The sequence below is a fragment of the Alligator sinensis genome, unplaced genomic scaffold (assembly GCF_000455745.1).
Source record: "Alligator sinensis unplaced genomic scaffold, ASM45574v1 scaffold297_1, whole genome shotgun sequence".
In the NCBI taxonomy this organism is placed as follows: Eukaryota; Metazoa; Chordata; order Crocodylia; family Alligatoridae; genus Alligator; species Alligator sinensis.
Genome location: NW_005841848.1, coordinates 1,954,675 through 1,969,932, shown reverse-complemented (window position 1 = coordinate 1,969,932; position 15,258 = coordinate 1,954,675). Strand labels below are relative to the sequence as shown.

The 15,258-nt window shown below is 42.3% G+C and overlaps 1 protein-coding gene across 2 annotated transcripts in view; it reads right to left on the bottom strand.

Moving 5' to 3' along the window:
• Nucleotides 1–15,258, bottom strand: part of TMEM168 (transmembrane protein 168) — a 47,138-nt gene that overhangs the window by 16,448 nt on the left and 15,432 nt on the right. For both annotated transcript variants that reach the window (XM_006015952.3, XM_025208844.1), the window contains exon 2: nucleotides 13,266–14,532. In XM_006015952.3, coding sequence (XP_006016014.1) covers nucleotides 13,266–14,402 — 1,137 coding nt within the window. In that variant the 5' untranslated portion in view covers nucleotides 14,403–14,532. The remainder of the gene's footprint in view (nucleotides 1–13,265; nucleotides 14,533–15,258) is intronic.

Here is a 15,258-nt window from a genome sequence, read left to right as displayed (position 1 = left end):
GCCCTGCCACAAGCCCTCAGAGGCTCCAATCACCACTGCTGCAGCTGGTGAGTGCAGGGCATATATATGTATCAGTTGAACACAATGCTATATAGCTATATTGACAATGTTAAAGCAATTTGGAAGCATACCAGTGCTTCAATCATTAAAATAAATTCTAAATACCTATATATTGGCATTTGATTTTGTTTTGTTTTTTTTAAATCACAGAAAAATCAGAGCTCCCCCTGCCCCCTTCACTCACAAAGATGCAGGTCCAGCTGCAGCTGTGTCATCCCCCCCTGCCCACTGCTTTGTGGCACTGAGCAGCCCTGATATGCCAGTGCCCAGCTCCTGCCCCATAATCCCGACTCACAGGCCCCTAGCCTTGCTGGTGCCCCACAGCCCCCTAACACCTCCCACCTCCGAGCCCTACCAGAAGACAACCCCAGTTGCCAGGGCTATGGGATCCAGTGGCAGCTGCAGCCAGAGTGGAGTGTGAAGCCCCATTGTTTGCCCTCCTGGGAGGACAGCCAGAGTGGAGCTGAGTGGTGCCTGTGGGGGGAAAGGGGAGGATGTGGGCTATCCACTGGGTGGTTGGGGTTCCCTGCCCTTCTGCCCCTACCCTCTCCCCAGGGGCCTCCATGGGCAAGTGTGCGGCACCTGGTACAGGAGTGTGGAATGGGGTAGAGAGGCTTCATGCTGCTGCTACTGGCACTGGAAGCACTGCACCAGGCGTACTGTCATGGCAAGGTGCCCTCTGTACACCTGGCAGCAATGGAGGCAGGGCCATGGAGTTTTGCCCCCCCTGCTGCTAATGGGTGGGCAGGGGGCATCTCACCTTGGGGGCAGCAGCATTGAGCCTGCCCTGCTCTGTCCTGCTGTATAGGGTCCCATTGGCTGGGCCATGAAGGTCCCCAGGAGGAGGGCAGCAAGCAGGGAGCCCCGAGCCCTACAGCATGCAGCCCACATCCTCCCCAACCCTGTGCACAAGTCTGGGCGGGACACGAGGCCCACCCTCCCACCCCCATGCTTCCCTTCCCAGGAGTATATCCAGTGGTAGAGAGCTAGCCCCCAGATGAGCTGCCCATGACTGCCTGCTCCCCCAGCCAGGCCCCATAACTGTGCATTTTTGCCCCAGCTGGGCAGTGCCCCCAGCCCTAGCCACCAACTCTGCCCACCTCCCTTCCTCACCATGGCTGCCTCAATCTGCACCACACACACATTACCTATGGCTGCCCTCTACTCTGTACCAGTCACCTATGCCCCCCCACAGAATTAACTACAGGCAGCTGGGGGAACTGCTCTCTACTGCTGCCTGGTTGTATTGCTGGCCATGTGCATGTGTGTGCGTGCACACATGCATGTGGTGCCCCCTGTGTCCTGCTCCTCCCAGCCCTAAGCAGCCCCTTGCAAGCAGGAACTCTGCCAGCCTGCAAAAGGATACCCATGGTTTTCCATGTTTTTCTCCTTTGAAGGAGAAAATCTGCATTTTTCTGTGGCAGATGGAAAACCCAGATGCCTGATAAGAGACTATAAATATCACAATGTTGCAAACTAAATAACTGATGATATTGTTGTACGTCTAAATTGTGGGAATTTGAAAGAACATAAAATAATGTCTAATTAGCTTAACAGTTACAGTAAAAATCACAGGAATATGTTCTATTAAGATAATAGTTAACATGCCAGTTGGAGAAGCACTGCATAACTAAATCCAAAAGACATGATGACTGTGACCTTTAATAAAACAGATGGCAAGCACAAATAGGTGGATCCAGAAAGGGTTTATGTTTTCTCAAGGGCTCTAGCCATTTCCTCTATGTTTTCAGTTGTTTGGGCAAATAAAACCCTGCAGCCTGATCCTGCAGTATATCTGTAACCTTCAAGAGCTCATTTTTTGGGGTATCCTCTCAGGATTCAAACAAACAGGAGAAGAACCAGCTGTGGGGCTTATCAGTGGCCATTCTCTCTCAACATAGCAGGGTTTAGAGTGAAAACCAAGGTGAAAGAATTGGTACAGAGAGACTTCCTGTTTGCAGATGACATGGCCTTGGTTGTCCACAGTGAATCTTCCCTGCAAAATCTCTTGGGCAGATTTTCTGAGTCACGCAAGAGCTTTAGGATGGCAATTAGTTTCAAGAAGACTATGATCATGTACCAAAAGGGTGGAACAAGCAGTACCTGACATCACTCTGGAGGATAAATCTCTTAGTGTTATCGATGGTTCATAGTACTTGGGTTCTATGATCAGCAGGAAGAACTTTGGGATGGCAATTAGTCTCGAGAAGACTGCGATCATGTACCAAGGGATGGAAGAACCAATACCTGATATCACTCTGGAAGATAAATACATTGGTGTCATTGACACTTTTTGCTACTTAGGTTGTACAATTAGCAGGAATCTTGACCTTCGGACTCAACTAATTAACAGAATCAGAAAAGCAGCTAAGAATTTCAGGCTATTACATAAACATGCATGGAATAACAGCAAGCTATCAGCCAAGGTGAAGATGCGGATCTATGAGACTTGTGTGCTGTTATCCCTGCTTTATGGTTCAGAAGTGTGGACTATGTATGCTAGGCACATCAAGAGACTGAACAGCTTCCACAGGAGATGTCTGCATAAGATCCTGAAAATAAAGTGGGAAGACAGAATACCAAACACAGAGGTACTGGAGCACACAGGACTGACACACTTAGAAACCACTATCAAGAGGAAGAGGTTGCAATGGATCGCCCATGTCAGGAGAATGGGAGGAGACTATCTTCAAGAATATTTTGTATAGCAAAATTTGAGATGGCCTAGAAAGCAGGGTTGCCCTTTATGGCAGTACCATGATGTGTGCAACAATAATATGAAGTCATTCAGTGTCAATGTAGAAAGCTAGGAGGGGCGCACAGAATCTTGTCTGATCTGGAGGGAACATCTGGCACTGGGTGCAACTCAGCATGAAGTGGCTTTGATCCAGAGCATGGAAGCAAAGCAAGAAAGAAGAATGCTGTAGACCTGTGCAACATTTACACAACAAGCAGATCTCTGGTATGACCTGCAGGGACCAGGGAGGAGCATTTCTCTACTTTCTGGTTTCGCTGCCTGCTATATATTCAAGATAGACAGAGTAAACATAATTCAAATCAAAGCATCAGCTCCACTGGTGTTACAAAAGTAGCACCAGAGCAGCCACTGGACTCCATCCATCATTACCCCACATACCTAAAGTCCAGGTAAATAGTAAATTCACGCTCTCACCAGTCTGTGACAAGATCAAAGGATGTACAGTTGTTTCTTGCTTCTCTTGCTGGGGTTGAGACTAAGATTCCTTAACTTAGGCCCCTGCCAGATCCTCAACTCTGACCTCTGACTGGGGTGGTGGCAAAGACGACAAGATCTGCCATCACGTCTTTTGTGCCCGACGACAATATACCAGCTAGAATCGATTCTACCAAGTGCTAATGCAGTGTGGGGGCAACCTTTCTGGCAAGAGTGCCATGAATTAGCCCCAAACCCTCCCCAGGTCCCATTATTAACCTCTTCCCCTGCTTAATCTGCTGCTTTGCTTTCTCCTCTCTGCTCCATCTGGCCCTGTGCTGTCTGTCTCCTCCCTTATCTGGCATGTGCCACACACAGAGGCTGCCTATGTCACTTGTGATGTGTACCATGGGTTGGTCCCCCCTGTGCTACTAAATCCCTCTTCATTGTTCTTGTTTCTTTAAAAGGAATAAATGGAATGGGCTGCACCTGAAAAGGGTAAAGGACAGAGAGTGGGTATGAGGAAAGATAAGCAGATAGTCTGGGAAAGGTAGGATCAAGACTGGGAAAGATTGGGGAAGTGGGGGTTGTTACAAAATAAATTACATAGAATGGAGAAAGTACATGGATTTAGGGATGGTGATAATTGATAGTGAGAAAGAACTTGAATGAGACTGGATAGCTTAGAGACAGAGACAGAGAACATGTGAAAGTCAAGTTAGGGGGAAAGGAGAAACAAAGAATGAAGATGAGAAAGAGAAGGTGGGAAAGAGAAAAATGGACAGGAGGAAGAAGAAACAAGAAAAAAGGAGAGAGACTGGATTTTGGAGTGAGTAGCAGGAATTCGGCAAGATATGCAGGGGAGACCACTACGCAAAAGGAGCATGGTAATAAAAAAACAGATAAGAGAATAAGAAAACAACGCCACTACAATAGCTAGGGGTTAAGATTATAATAAACTGTAAAATAGAAAAAAATTATTAGTTACAAATGGTAGGAAGGAAAGTCATAAGTTGCATGTAATTATTAAATATAAAGATTAATGCCAGAATGTTAACAAAATAGATGTTAATACTTGTATAGACTAGCTTTGGAAAGCTCTACTCACCAAGTTAGCTGAAGAGAGTAATTTATTTCAAAGGATAAGTATCTATATTTATCTATATTACCATCATCAAGGTAAAGGAGTACAAGCAGGTTTTGTTTCAATCTTTCAAGACAATTTTGCAGTGGTGGTTGCAGGGGGCGCAAACACATGCAGACACTCCAACCTTGCTAATTCTCATGGAAGAGACACTAAGTTATTAAATTTACTAACTCGCAAAACTCAGTAAATCCTTAAAAACAAGCATAATGTATCCAGAATGTACTTTGTTACATTATTGTAAATAAAACTAAACTGCAGTTGGCAAAATATGTAGTAATTACTTGCAAAGCCCTTGTGGAACATCTTGTAAAAGTAATGAAATCTTAGTAATATGACGCTTTACTAAAGCATTCTTCTATCAAATCTTTTGGGAGTGGGATTTCTTCACATGGACGTGAAAGTCTGTAGTTTAGCTTCCTTGGCTGATGCAAAGATTTCCTACCGTTGAAGAACTTAACTTAATTTTCTTTTGATTAATATAAAATTCATTGCTTTTATAGTCTCTTTCTGCAGCCACCCCAAATTTTGCTGCAGCCCTGGCTCTTTCTGGCATGTGGGGGGAGGCAGGAATTGAGTTGGGGCTGTGCCGGGTGGGTACTGATCTGCATGTGCACACAGGCATTTATCAGCCAAATAATCGGCCACTTCAGGCGGATTTCCGATACAGCCAATTTTCTTTATTTTGGTACCGATCCGATATCAGATTTATGTATCGGTGCACCTCTAATGTTCATAAAATGCTGAAAAACTCTTCCTTTCTGACAGACTACTTGCCAATGTCTGGTGTAGGGCTATAGGTTGCAGCCATGCTGGTCTAAGGCAGGGGTGGCCAACCTGCGGCTCTTCAGAAGTTTCATAGATTTCATAGACATCAGGGCTGGAAGGGACCTCGGAAGATCATCGAGTCCAGCCCCCCGCCCAAAGGGCAGGAAGTCAGCCGGGTTCATAGGATCCCAGCAAGATAAGCATCCAGTTTCATCTTGAAGGTGTTCAATGAAGGCGCTTGAACCACCTCCGGTGGCAGGCTGTTCCAGACCTTGGGGGCTCGGACTGTAAAGAAATTCTTCCTTAAGCCTGAAACAATCTTGAAGTAGTTTGTGACCATTCGACCTCGTCATCCCTTGGGGCGCTCTGATGAACAAACGTTCCCCCAGATGCTGGTGGTCACCCCTGATAAACTTGTAGGTGGCCATCAGATCACCCCTGAGCCTGCGCTTTTTCAGGCTAAAGAGCCCCAGAGCTCTCAGCCTGTCATTGTAGGGTCTGCTTCCCTGACCTCTGATCATGCGCGTGGCTCTTCTCTGAACTCTCTCAAGCTTCTCCACATCCTTTTTGAATTGTGGAGCCCAAAACTGGACACAGTACTCCAGCTGCGGCCTCACTAAGGCCGAGTACAGGGGGAGAATGACGTCCCGGGATTTGCTTGAGAAGCATCTATGGATACAAGCCAGCGTTTTGGTCGCTTTACTAGCTGCCGCATCGCATTGCAAGCTCGTGTTCATCTTGTGGTCAATGATGACCCCCAAGTCTCTTTCTTCCATAGTGCTAGCCAACATAGCACTGCTGAGCCTATAAAGATGCTGCGGGTTTTTCTTCCCAAGGTGAAGAACCTTGCATTTATCGGTGTTGAACACCATCAGATTCTCGTCCGCCCACTTGCTGAGCCTGTCCAGGTCAGCCTGGATAACCTGCCTGTCTTCTGGTGTGGATGCTTTGCCCCAAAGTTTGGTGTCATCGGCGAACTTGGCCAGTCCGCTTCTGACTCCAGTGTCCACATCATTAATGAAGATGTTGAACAGTATGGGTCCAAGGACAGAGCCTTGGGGGACCCCACTGGTCACAGGACACCACGATGAGTGACTTCCATCGATTACTACCCTCTGGGTCCGACCACGGAGCCAGTTTTTCAGCCAGTGGATCGTGGTGGACCCAAGGTGACAATTGGCCAGTTTCACCAAGAGGTGATCATGGGACACCAGATCGAAGGCTTTTTTGAAGTCAAGATATATGACATCAATCTCTTCTCCCTTGTCCAGGTGATAGGTCACCTGGTCGTAGAAGGAAATGAGATTGGTCAAGCAAGACCTACCCGCAACAAACCCGTGCTGGCTATCCCTTAAGATGTTGGCGTCGGCCAGTCCATTAAGGATGGCCTCTTTAATAAACTTGCTGACTTGAAGGTATCCAGCTTCTCAAGATGTTCCTTCAGAAAGTCAGCATTAATGGAGGGCAGGGGATCACCCTCACCCGGACTTCCCGGCCCTGTAGTGGGCATGGGCGTCCCATGGGACTGATGAAAGACTGACGCAAAGTACCTATTTAACAGGTTGGCTTTTTCCTGGGCGTCAGTTGTCAGTTGCCCCATCTGGCTCAGCAGGGGTCCAATGTTGCCCCTGCTTTTCCTCCGGCTCCCCACATATCTGAAAAAGGACTTCTTATTGTCCTTGATGCTCAAAGCTAGCTGGAGTTCAGTTGCAGCCTTGGCTTTCCTGGTCTGCTCCCTACAGGACCGGACCAGTGCAGAATAATCCTCCTTGGAGGTGACTCCCATCCTCCATCCTTTGTAGGCCTTTCTTTTTAGCCTCAGGAGATCTGCTAGGTCCCTGGAGAGCCAGGGGGGCTGCTGTGCCCTCTTGCTGCCTTTCCTCCGAGATGGAATAGACTTAGTTTGTGCATTGAAGATCGCTCCCTTGAATCTTTGCACAATCACATGGTGACCAGCTTCCATAGCTGTTGCATCATGTCATGTGCTTGTGCAAAGACTAAAGGAGATGCATATTAACTTCTGAAGAGCTGCATGTGGCTCCAGAGTTGCAGGTTGGCCACCCCTGTAAGGACATAGGCAGGCCATTTCTTTGGGTAAATCCGATATCTTTTATCAGACCAACTAAAATAGCTGGAAGAATTTTTCCAACTACTTTAGTTGGTCTGATAAAAAATATTGGATTTATCCAAAGAACCTTGCCTGCCAATGTCTGTTGTAGGCTTTCAAGAAGTTCTGACAGAAGATTCTGTAGGGCCTACCAAATGGCTTGAAATTTGCAAAATCCTCAGCATTTTATGTGAGTGCCATGAGAAATGTCCGGATCATAACCAAGGTCTTAATTTGGACACACTTACAGGCTGAGTAACTTTTCTTGCATGAGCTAGTACTACTGAAACCAGAGAGACTACTGAATGCAAGTAAAGTTACCTGAGCATGTAAGATTTTGTGAAAGCCCAAGCCTTAAAACATTTTCCAAAAAGCTTCAACATATGCTTTCTGCCCCTGCTTCCCAAATAACAGGGAACTCTTTTCAAATGCTACCTGTAAAGCTGTAGCCTGTGCATCACATATCAGTTTACCACTGAACTGGGATGAAAAGTAAATATGTCTATATTCTGCACTATTCCCAATCCAATTTCAGATCTACTTGCAGTTCCAAGGCAGAATTAAGAGGAATGTGTGTTGGACTTCATTTTACTCTGTATGCAATAACCAAACAGAAATTTAGAGATTGACAATTCTCAGGACAAACTTCAGGGCTAGAAATTCCCAATATAAGGTCCTAAATTTAAAAAAAAAAAAAGTCTATTCTCCAGAGATTACAATAAATCAGAACTTTTCTGCTTTGATGACACAGAGCTAAACTCCTCTCCTAACACTGACTTTCCTATTATTAAAAGAAATTTGATATGATCCAGTATTGGATTTCTAGAAATCTCCCAGATTGGATGATACTCAGGAAAGCCTGAAAGTGGGAAAACAATAATTACTGTTTTCACGTTTGTTGGTCTTTAGGACTTGATCCTGCACACATGTTGTGATTATGACCCTTGCTACATGTTACATATATTATGCAAATAACTAGTTAATAGTGCAATAAATTTAGAGCAGCCACACGCAAAGTAATTATCACATGATAAAAATAACTATGCAGCTATAAAGAGTCAACCACCTATAAAGTTAGTGCTTGAAAACGTGCAATAACTCTATAGCTGGTTTCCATTCAGCTTTAATTTGAATGTGTAGCAGGGTCCTTAATATACATGATGTATACTCTGCCTGAGCGCATAGCCTTGGGACTTCTATATTTATTCCAGAAATACAGAAATTGTAGAAGCATAGAAAAGTAGGACTCAAAGGAACTTCAGGAGCTCATCTATTCCAGAGACTGGCAACCTATGGCCCACAGAGACTTTGGATCCAGCCCACAGAGCTGCAGCATTCAGCAATGGGCAGCTCTCCCAGCACTACAACACTCTGCTGTTGAAAACCCAGGACTTAGCAGATGGGAAGCTCTCTCTGCACCATGCCATGATCAGGCAGGAGGGAGAAGTGAGAGGCAGCTAGGGTTTAGTGCCCATCTGCCTCAAACGTAAGGTTGGTCATTCTGGCCTGCTGCTGGAAAACATTTCCATCCCCTGATCTAGCCCTGTGCAAGGTAGGATTATCCTTATCTGAGCCACTCTAGACAAGTACTTGTCTAACCTGTTCTTAAAAACTTAAACAACTCTCATGCACAACTACAAGGCATAATGCCAAAAACATCAAAAGCACCCTTTATATTGCTGCAGGGAAAACAGGAATATGACGGCATTATCAGTGTCCAGCTACTGCAAGGACAGGAAGTTTGTTAAAAAACACTTGAGAAATCCAACAAAGAGGAGCATGCCAATCCCTCCCTGCCCTACTTCACTACAAAAGAAGATAACCCCTGTCCCTGTACCCCTGGTACAAAGGCTGTACCAAGATTAATGTTCACATGGCTCATTAACTACACAGGGCTGTTACTGCTGTGGTATTAGTAGCTCTGAAACGCTCACCATTTTCAAGTCTTCTAATAGTTTTGAGACACCTATTAAAATATTAGAAGCCCTTAGTATCAGGATAGAAGAAAGCAATGAAACTGTATCTCCTTTCACCTTCATGGCTTCTAATAGTAGCCTTTGGATGCCTGCTTCCCCTGCACTGTTTTGGGGACAGTTAGTACAATTAAATTACAAAGTAGGCAGTGCAGTTGAAAGATGCTATGCACTTAAGCAGTTTATGCACTTAATCATACAGAAACATAGCAAAATAGGGCTGAAAGGATCTCAGGAGGTCATCTAGTCCAAGCCCCTGCTCAGCCTAGGAACATCACCATGCAAACCATGCCAAACAACTAGCTGTTCAGCTTGCACTTAAGACCCTTTAAAAAAATGATAGTGATTCAGTAACCTCTCCAGATATTCTATTCCAATATTTAAACCACTCTCATAATCAGAAAGTTCTTCCTAGTATTCAACCTAATCTCCCTTGCTAGTTTAAACCCATTACTACTTCTTCTGTTCTTTGCAGACAAAGAAAATAATTGATCCGTCTCTTTATAAAGACCTTCTTTGTATTTGAAGACTTATCAAATGCTCTATAAACTTTCTTCTGATCTCACAAACACAGCCCCAAGTCTTCCAACCTCTTCTTGTATGCTGTTTATCAAAATTGTTGTTAATCTCTTTTGAACTCTGCTATTTGGCCAAATTCTATACATACATAAACAATGCTTGCTGCATTGTAAGCAATAGACAAAAAAACCCAGAACCTGCTTCATGTTATGCAGTTAAGCAAATTATGCAGTTAACCAATATGTACAAGTGGAATACACTATACATGCAGTATACACTGGAGTACACTGCTACGAGAAAGACAGAGACTTTAGCAGTTAATTAAAAACACCATCACTGAACATTTTTATAACTCTGTGTAACCAAAAGAGATCTTTCATAGCCTAAGGCTAATTATCTACAACAGAGTATTGTACAACACCTCTCCAATACTGGTTTTTAACCAGTACTATTAATTACACAACAGACCAAAATGGTAGAATGTCAGACATACAAACCTACATCTATATCAGATGCTATAAAATTTCAGTGTCTATGGAACAAAGAGAGTTCTAGGAGTAAACATGAAGAATTTTCTAGCTTACATTTATCAGATTTCAAACAGAACAGTCAGTGTTTATGTTCTGAGACTTACAATAATTTAAGGTCAATTTTGTAATTGGAAGACAACCCTACACCTAATCATTAATTTTTATATGCAAGTTGCTTAAATTATTTGAATCTTTAAAATATTATACATTTTAAGGAAAATTTGAATAAACAAGGATGGAAGAACCTAAGCAGAAATTGAAAAAATAACTAAAAAGAACATACATATTGACAGCACTTCTTGTTTTTCTAAAGCAAGGAATTCTTAGAAAACAAGTGGAATTTTTTCCTTTTATTTCAAAATTATGGGCCTCTACAATACTGAGATTCATAAATTATACTTTGCTGCTAACTGCAGGACATATTCCCTTAATTAAATATTTAGCAGTGATTACTATTTTATTTAACTGAACTGCTGTGATATTTGAATGTCAGCTTTATTTACCACGCAGGCTAAAGACACAATGTACCAGAGAAAATCTGCTACAGGAGCTCATTTGCTGCATTACTTCTGAGCCTGATGGAACCATATGAAATATCAGACACATGAAAAGGTGGTATTTCAGCAAAGAATCCCAAACTGCAGTCTAAGCCACATAACTCCATATATAAAAATAAAAGCGAATCAGTTTCCTTAGGAGCTTAGAAATAAAATGGATGCCCTGGGAAAAATATAGTGGTGTGCTTTGACAAGTTTAATTTTCTGCTTTTAGATGACTAAAAATGTAAACAATCTGGAAAACTGCAGAAAAGATAACAAACTTCTTGAGACAGTTGTAATAAGTGATTATCAGACCTTGCTATAACATAAATTAGTTGACACAAGTAAGTATTTGATCACTGGTGAAAGTGCAGATGAAACAAGTACATAACTGATTGATCAAGCAGCTACTGCATATCAGGGTAGAAATACTTTTAGTAAGAGACAACTATATTTATGATCTTAGACTGATAATTTCACTGTAAATAAATGACTGATAATTTCTCCTTGATCGAATTTACAGATACAAATTATGAACTGGATTTTCCACAGGGGAAGAGTATTTCCCCTTTCACTGTTTTTCACTTTGACACAGCAATTATTCCATCTCCAACTGAACAGAGAAATGCGCCTTTACCCTGTTAGAAGAAGTGATGTGCATCTCCTTATCTGATCCAAACTGAATAAGGACCTTATACTTTCTACTGAAACTACTCAAAAGCAAAGAAATGACACAAGTGAATAGCCGGCTTGCTTTTCTCAAACCTTCAAGGCATAACAGAATACAAGTAAAAAAGTGTCTTCAGAATCAAAGTTATTTTAAAATACCCAAAGGCAGAATTGTTGCATTAAATTTTCAGGAATACAGTAACGCTTTCTCAGATTCAGTTTTATAACCCCCCCCCCCTCCAATGGGAACAGCATTGTATTTTATCATTTAGTGCTCCACAGAATTTTAAAAAGGAAATACTTCAATAGTAGTTGGGGGACAAGAACTGGTGCTATTTAGCAGTAATGAATATCTTGTTTATTGTATGACAGACTGCAGAAATTCAAATTTCAGTTGGTTACCTTTAAGCTTTGTGCCTCACATAATTCTCAGTGAAAAAAATTATGCAAGTCATTCTTACGAATGCCATTAATATAATTTCGTTTTAGTTACTCTCTTACTAACTACTGTGCCATCTTTGTCACTGAATTAATGCCTCTTCTTTTCTGAAGTCTGTTTATATGTTTTAAAGAATCCCTTTTTGGATTTTGCTTTTCCTCTGTGTATTTATTTTTTGTTATATCTTTTTCTCTGCTTTCTGCAAAATCAGAAGCCATAGTCATATATGCTGGTGTTTTACAAGGGGAAGAACTGCAGAGAGAAAATAACCAAACTTCCAGCCATCTTCCCTTTACTAACCACTAACATGCTTGATACAGAGAAAAACTTACTTGTAGAGAGAAATTAGTCAGTTTCCCTTCCCATCAAGAATTTTTCATGAGTCACTTACAGCAGGCTGTCAAGGATCACAAGATCTATTTGAGTAGGTGGCAGAGTAATTTGGAAGCTTGAAACAAGCATTTTTACCAACAGGGTCTGCCAGACATGAACACTGTGGATGGTGGAAGATATTAAAAAAAAAAAAATACTACTGCCATTTTAGGTTTGCTTTGATAAAATCTACCTTAAATTCATCCCACAGTGCTGTGAAACTAACAGCACGTAGTATGCCTCAGTTTGGGGCCTCACAAAATATTTTTAAAGAAACATATATTGGCAGACTGAAAAAGAAAAATCATGCTCCTCCATTAAAATCCAAGAAGACAAGCTGAACATGGGAAAGATGACTGTGGGTCCTTTTGGGAATTAATTTTATTACATCATGTACCTTTCCACTTGCAAATGTATTTAAAGATAAAATGTAAGGGACACATTTTCATACGAGTCTGTAAGAATTTGACTGCTTGACCTCTCCCGATATTAATAGCAGCCCCACAGCTACATTCTTGAAAAATGTACCCTTCCATGTTAGCTTTTTTTGTTTTCATTAACATTACCCACAGAGATGTCCACAGACCTGTACATCGATTCGTTTTTATATCTATTATGGCGCTGCAGCAAAGTATGCTTGCTTTGAAAGATTCTGGTCACATGGCCAGTTGTTTCAGACACTGAAATAATTTAAAATCGGAATGTATTTAATTCTTTCTTTGAGCTGGAAGGAGCACCTTTTGCCAATTTGATCACGCACATTTAGATTGATTCAGTGGCCTCTCTAAGCCAGTCAAACAGCCCAAAGTGACACACTACAAGATTCTGTTTTAGAAGCTGGCAGCTTCTGCTCAGCACAGAATTTCTCAATTGGATGCCCTGGTCACAGCACGCTGTTAAATATCCTGAGAGTTAGAAAAACAATGTTCTCAAATATTAGAAGAGGGAATGAGACAAATACATTTAAATTTACCTGCCATGACACTGCACCCAAAACAGCAGTTGAAAGGAGGCTGAAAAATACTAATTGCTCTGAAATTAAACAAAAATGACGTACTCCTTTAGAAGCCATGACTCTATCAAGGCAGTTGTTCTCTGCCCTGTGGGTATAGTAGATTTTGTGACAGTCATTTAATTTGGTATGAAATCCCCAAAGAGTTATTAAAAAAATAATGTGGCAAATCATCCAGAAAATTCCGAAAATGGAAAAACCAGGTATTACAAAGTACCAGAGATTCAAGTCACGTAGTTTAAAAGCAGCTAGAATGAAAAAGATAAGTTCAATGACTCCAACAGAAATGACGGAAAGCCTTCTGCAAATTCTACCACGGTACAAATAGGGCTTCCATCTTTCAGTAACTGAAAGTCCGCTGAAGTAGACATCAAGAAGAGGGTCTGAAATGAGGCAGCTAAAGAAACATGCCAAGGCAAATGGATTTGTAGGAATGTCCAGTGAAGGAAAAAACAACAAAGAAGCAAGGGCTCCAAAAATTGCCAAATTTGGAATTGCCAGGAAAGACTTCATACGTAAGTCAATAATCAACATGGCTAAAGCCACAACCAATAGGATGATACTCATGGATTTTTCTACCAGCATAGTTGTACTGGCAATTGCAAATCCAACCAGCTCCAGAGATTCAACTGTTGTCAGCAGAGTTGGTCGATGATGGATACAGCCGCAAATCCTTTCAACCAAAGCACACAATATCCTTAAAACAATGGAGGAAAGGAGCAAATACTTGGTTGCTTCTTCTTTCACATCCTTTTTAAAAGAAGAGTTATTAAGAAAGCAGAGGAGGCCGAGCAAAAAACCAAACCAAAGATTGGAGAGACTCAGACTTGCTGCTTCCATTGAAAAATAATAGTAAAGTATGCTGGCAATTCCAAGAACAAAAAGTCCGAGGATAAAAATTACCAGTATTAATGCATCTGCAGTTTTCTCCCATCTGACATAAAGGCCCATGCAGATAGCAACCAATAGATTGATTCTGGCTAAATAGCCAAGATATCTGACTGACGAATGCATGTTCACTTCTCTGTTTGCTTCTTCCAGGCTCGTCATTGCTGCATAGAGACAATGACTAACACAGTAACGCAGTGACCTACACATGTAAACTGGTAATTAGGGGCTTTAACCCACTCCACAGAAAATAACTGTTTGGGTTTCATTCAAAAATACAGCGATGCAATAACCTCCTGCAGTGTCATTTCATCAGCAACTGGCCTGGATAACTGAAGTCCTGAAAGAAGAATGAATAGAAATGTTAGTTCTAAATCATACATTTTGAATTTACTTACAAACACAGAAAACAACATAGCCTTTGTTCCCAAAGTTTAAAATCTAAAACATACAATATCGATTAAATAAATACAATGCATGGTTTGAAGGTTTCTTTAATACATATTTTATAAGGGGAAGATCATCCTGCCACAACCCAATGATTTTAGTGCCTCGGCACAATGGAATTTTCCCGCCACATGAGAGTCTCTTGCACAGCAAAAGTTTTCTGCTGCAACAGAAAACCCTGGTGCAAGAGAGTTCCTGTCATTCGCACGCAAATTTGTGTTCCGCTATTGGCCAGTTCTAAATTATTCCTACGTGGCGGCTAGTAATTGGTTTGCTGGCCATATAAAATTTTGCGCGACTTCCGCCCAAGTCGGAGAACTTTGAGCACGCTGCAGAGTGCCTCTAAAGATATCTGGCTCGCGGCTGAGCTGATCGATAGCCTGATCACCTATTGATTCTTCTCCCCGTCGCCGAGTGCAATCCTTCGACGTACCCTTTCCCTGCCGGCTTAATTTGTGGATGGATTAGCTGGCCTGAGCCTTGCCAGCTGGAGCAACTCGTGGAGTTGTTTAAGCGACCGGACCACCTGCGTCGCGGCTATTAGCGGCGTAAGTAAAGCTTTTCGCAACCAATATGCTTTGTCTGCTTCTCCATTCACCAGCCCGCCCAAACGACCGAG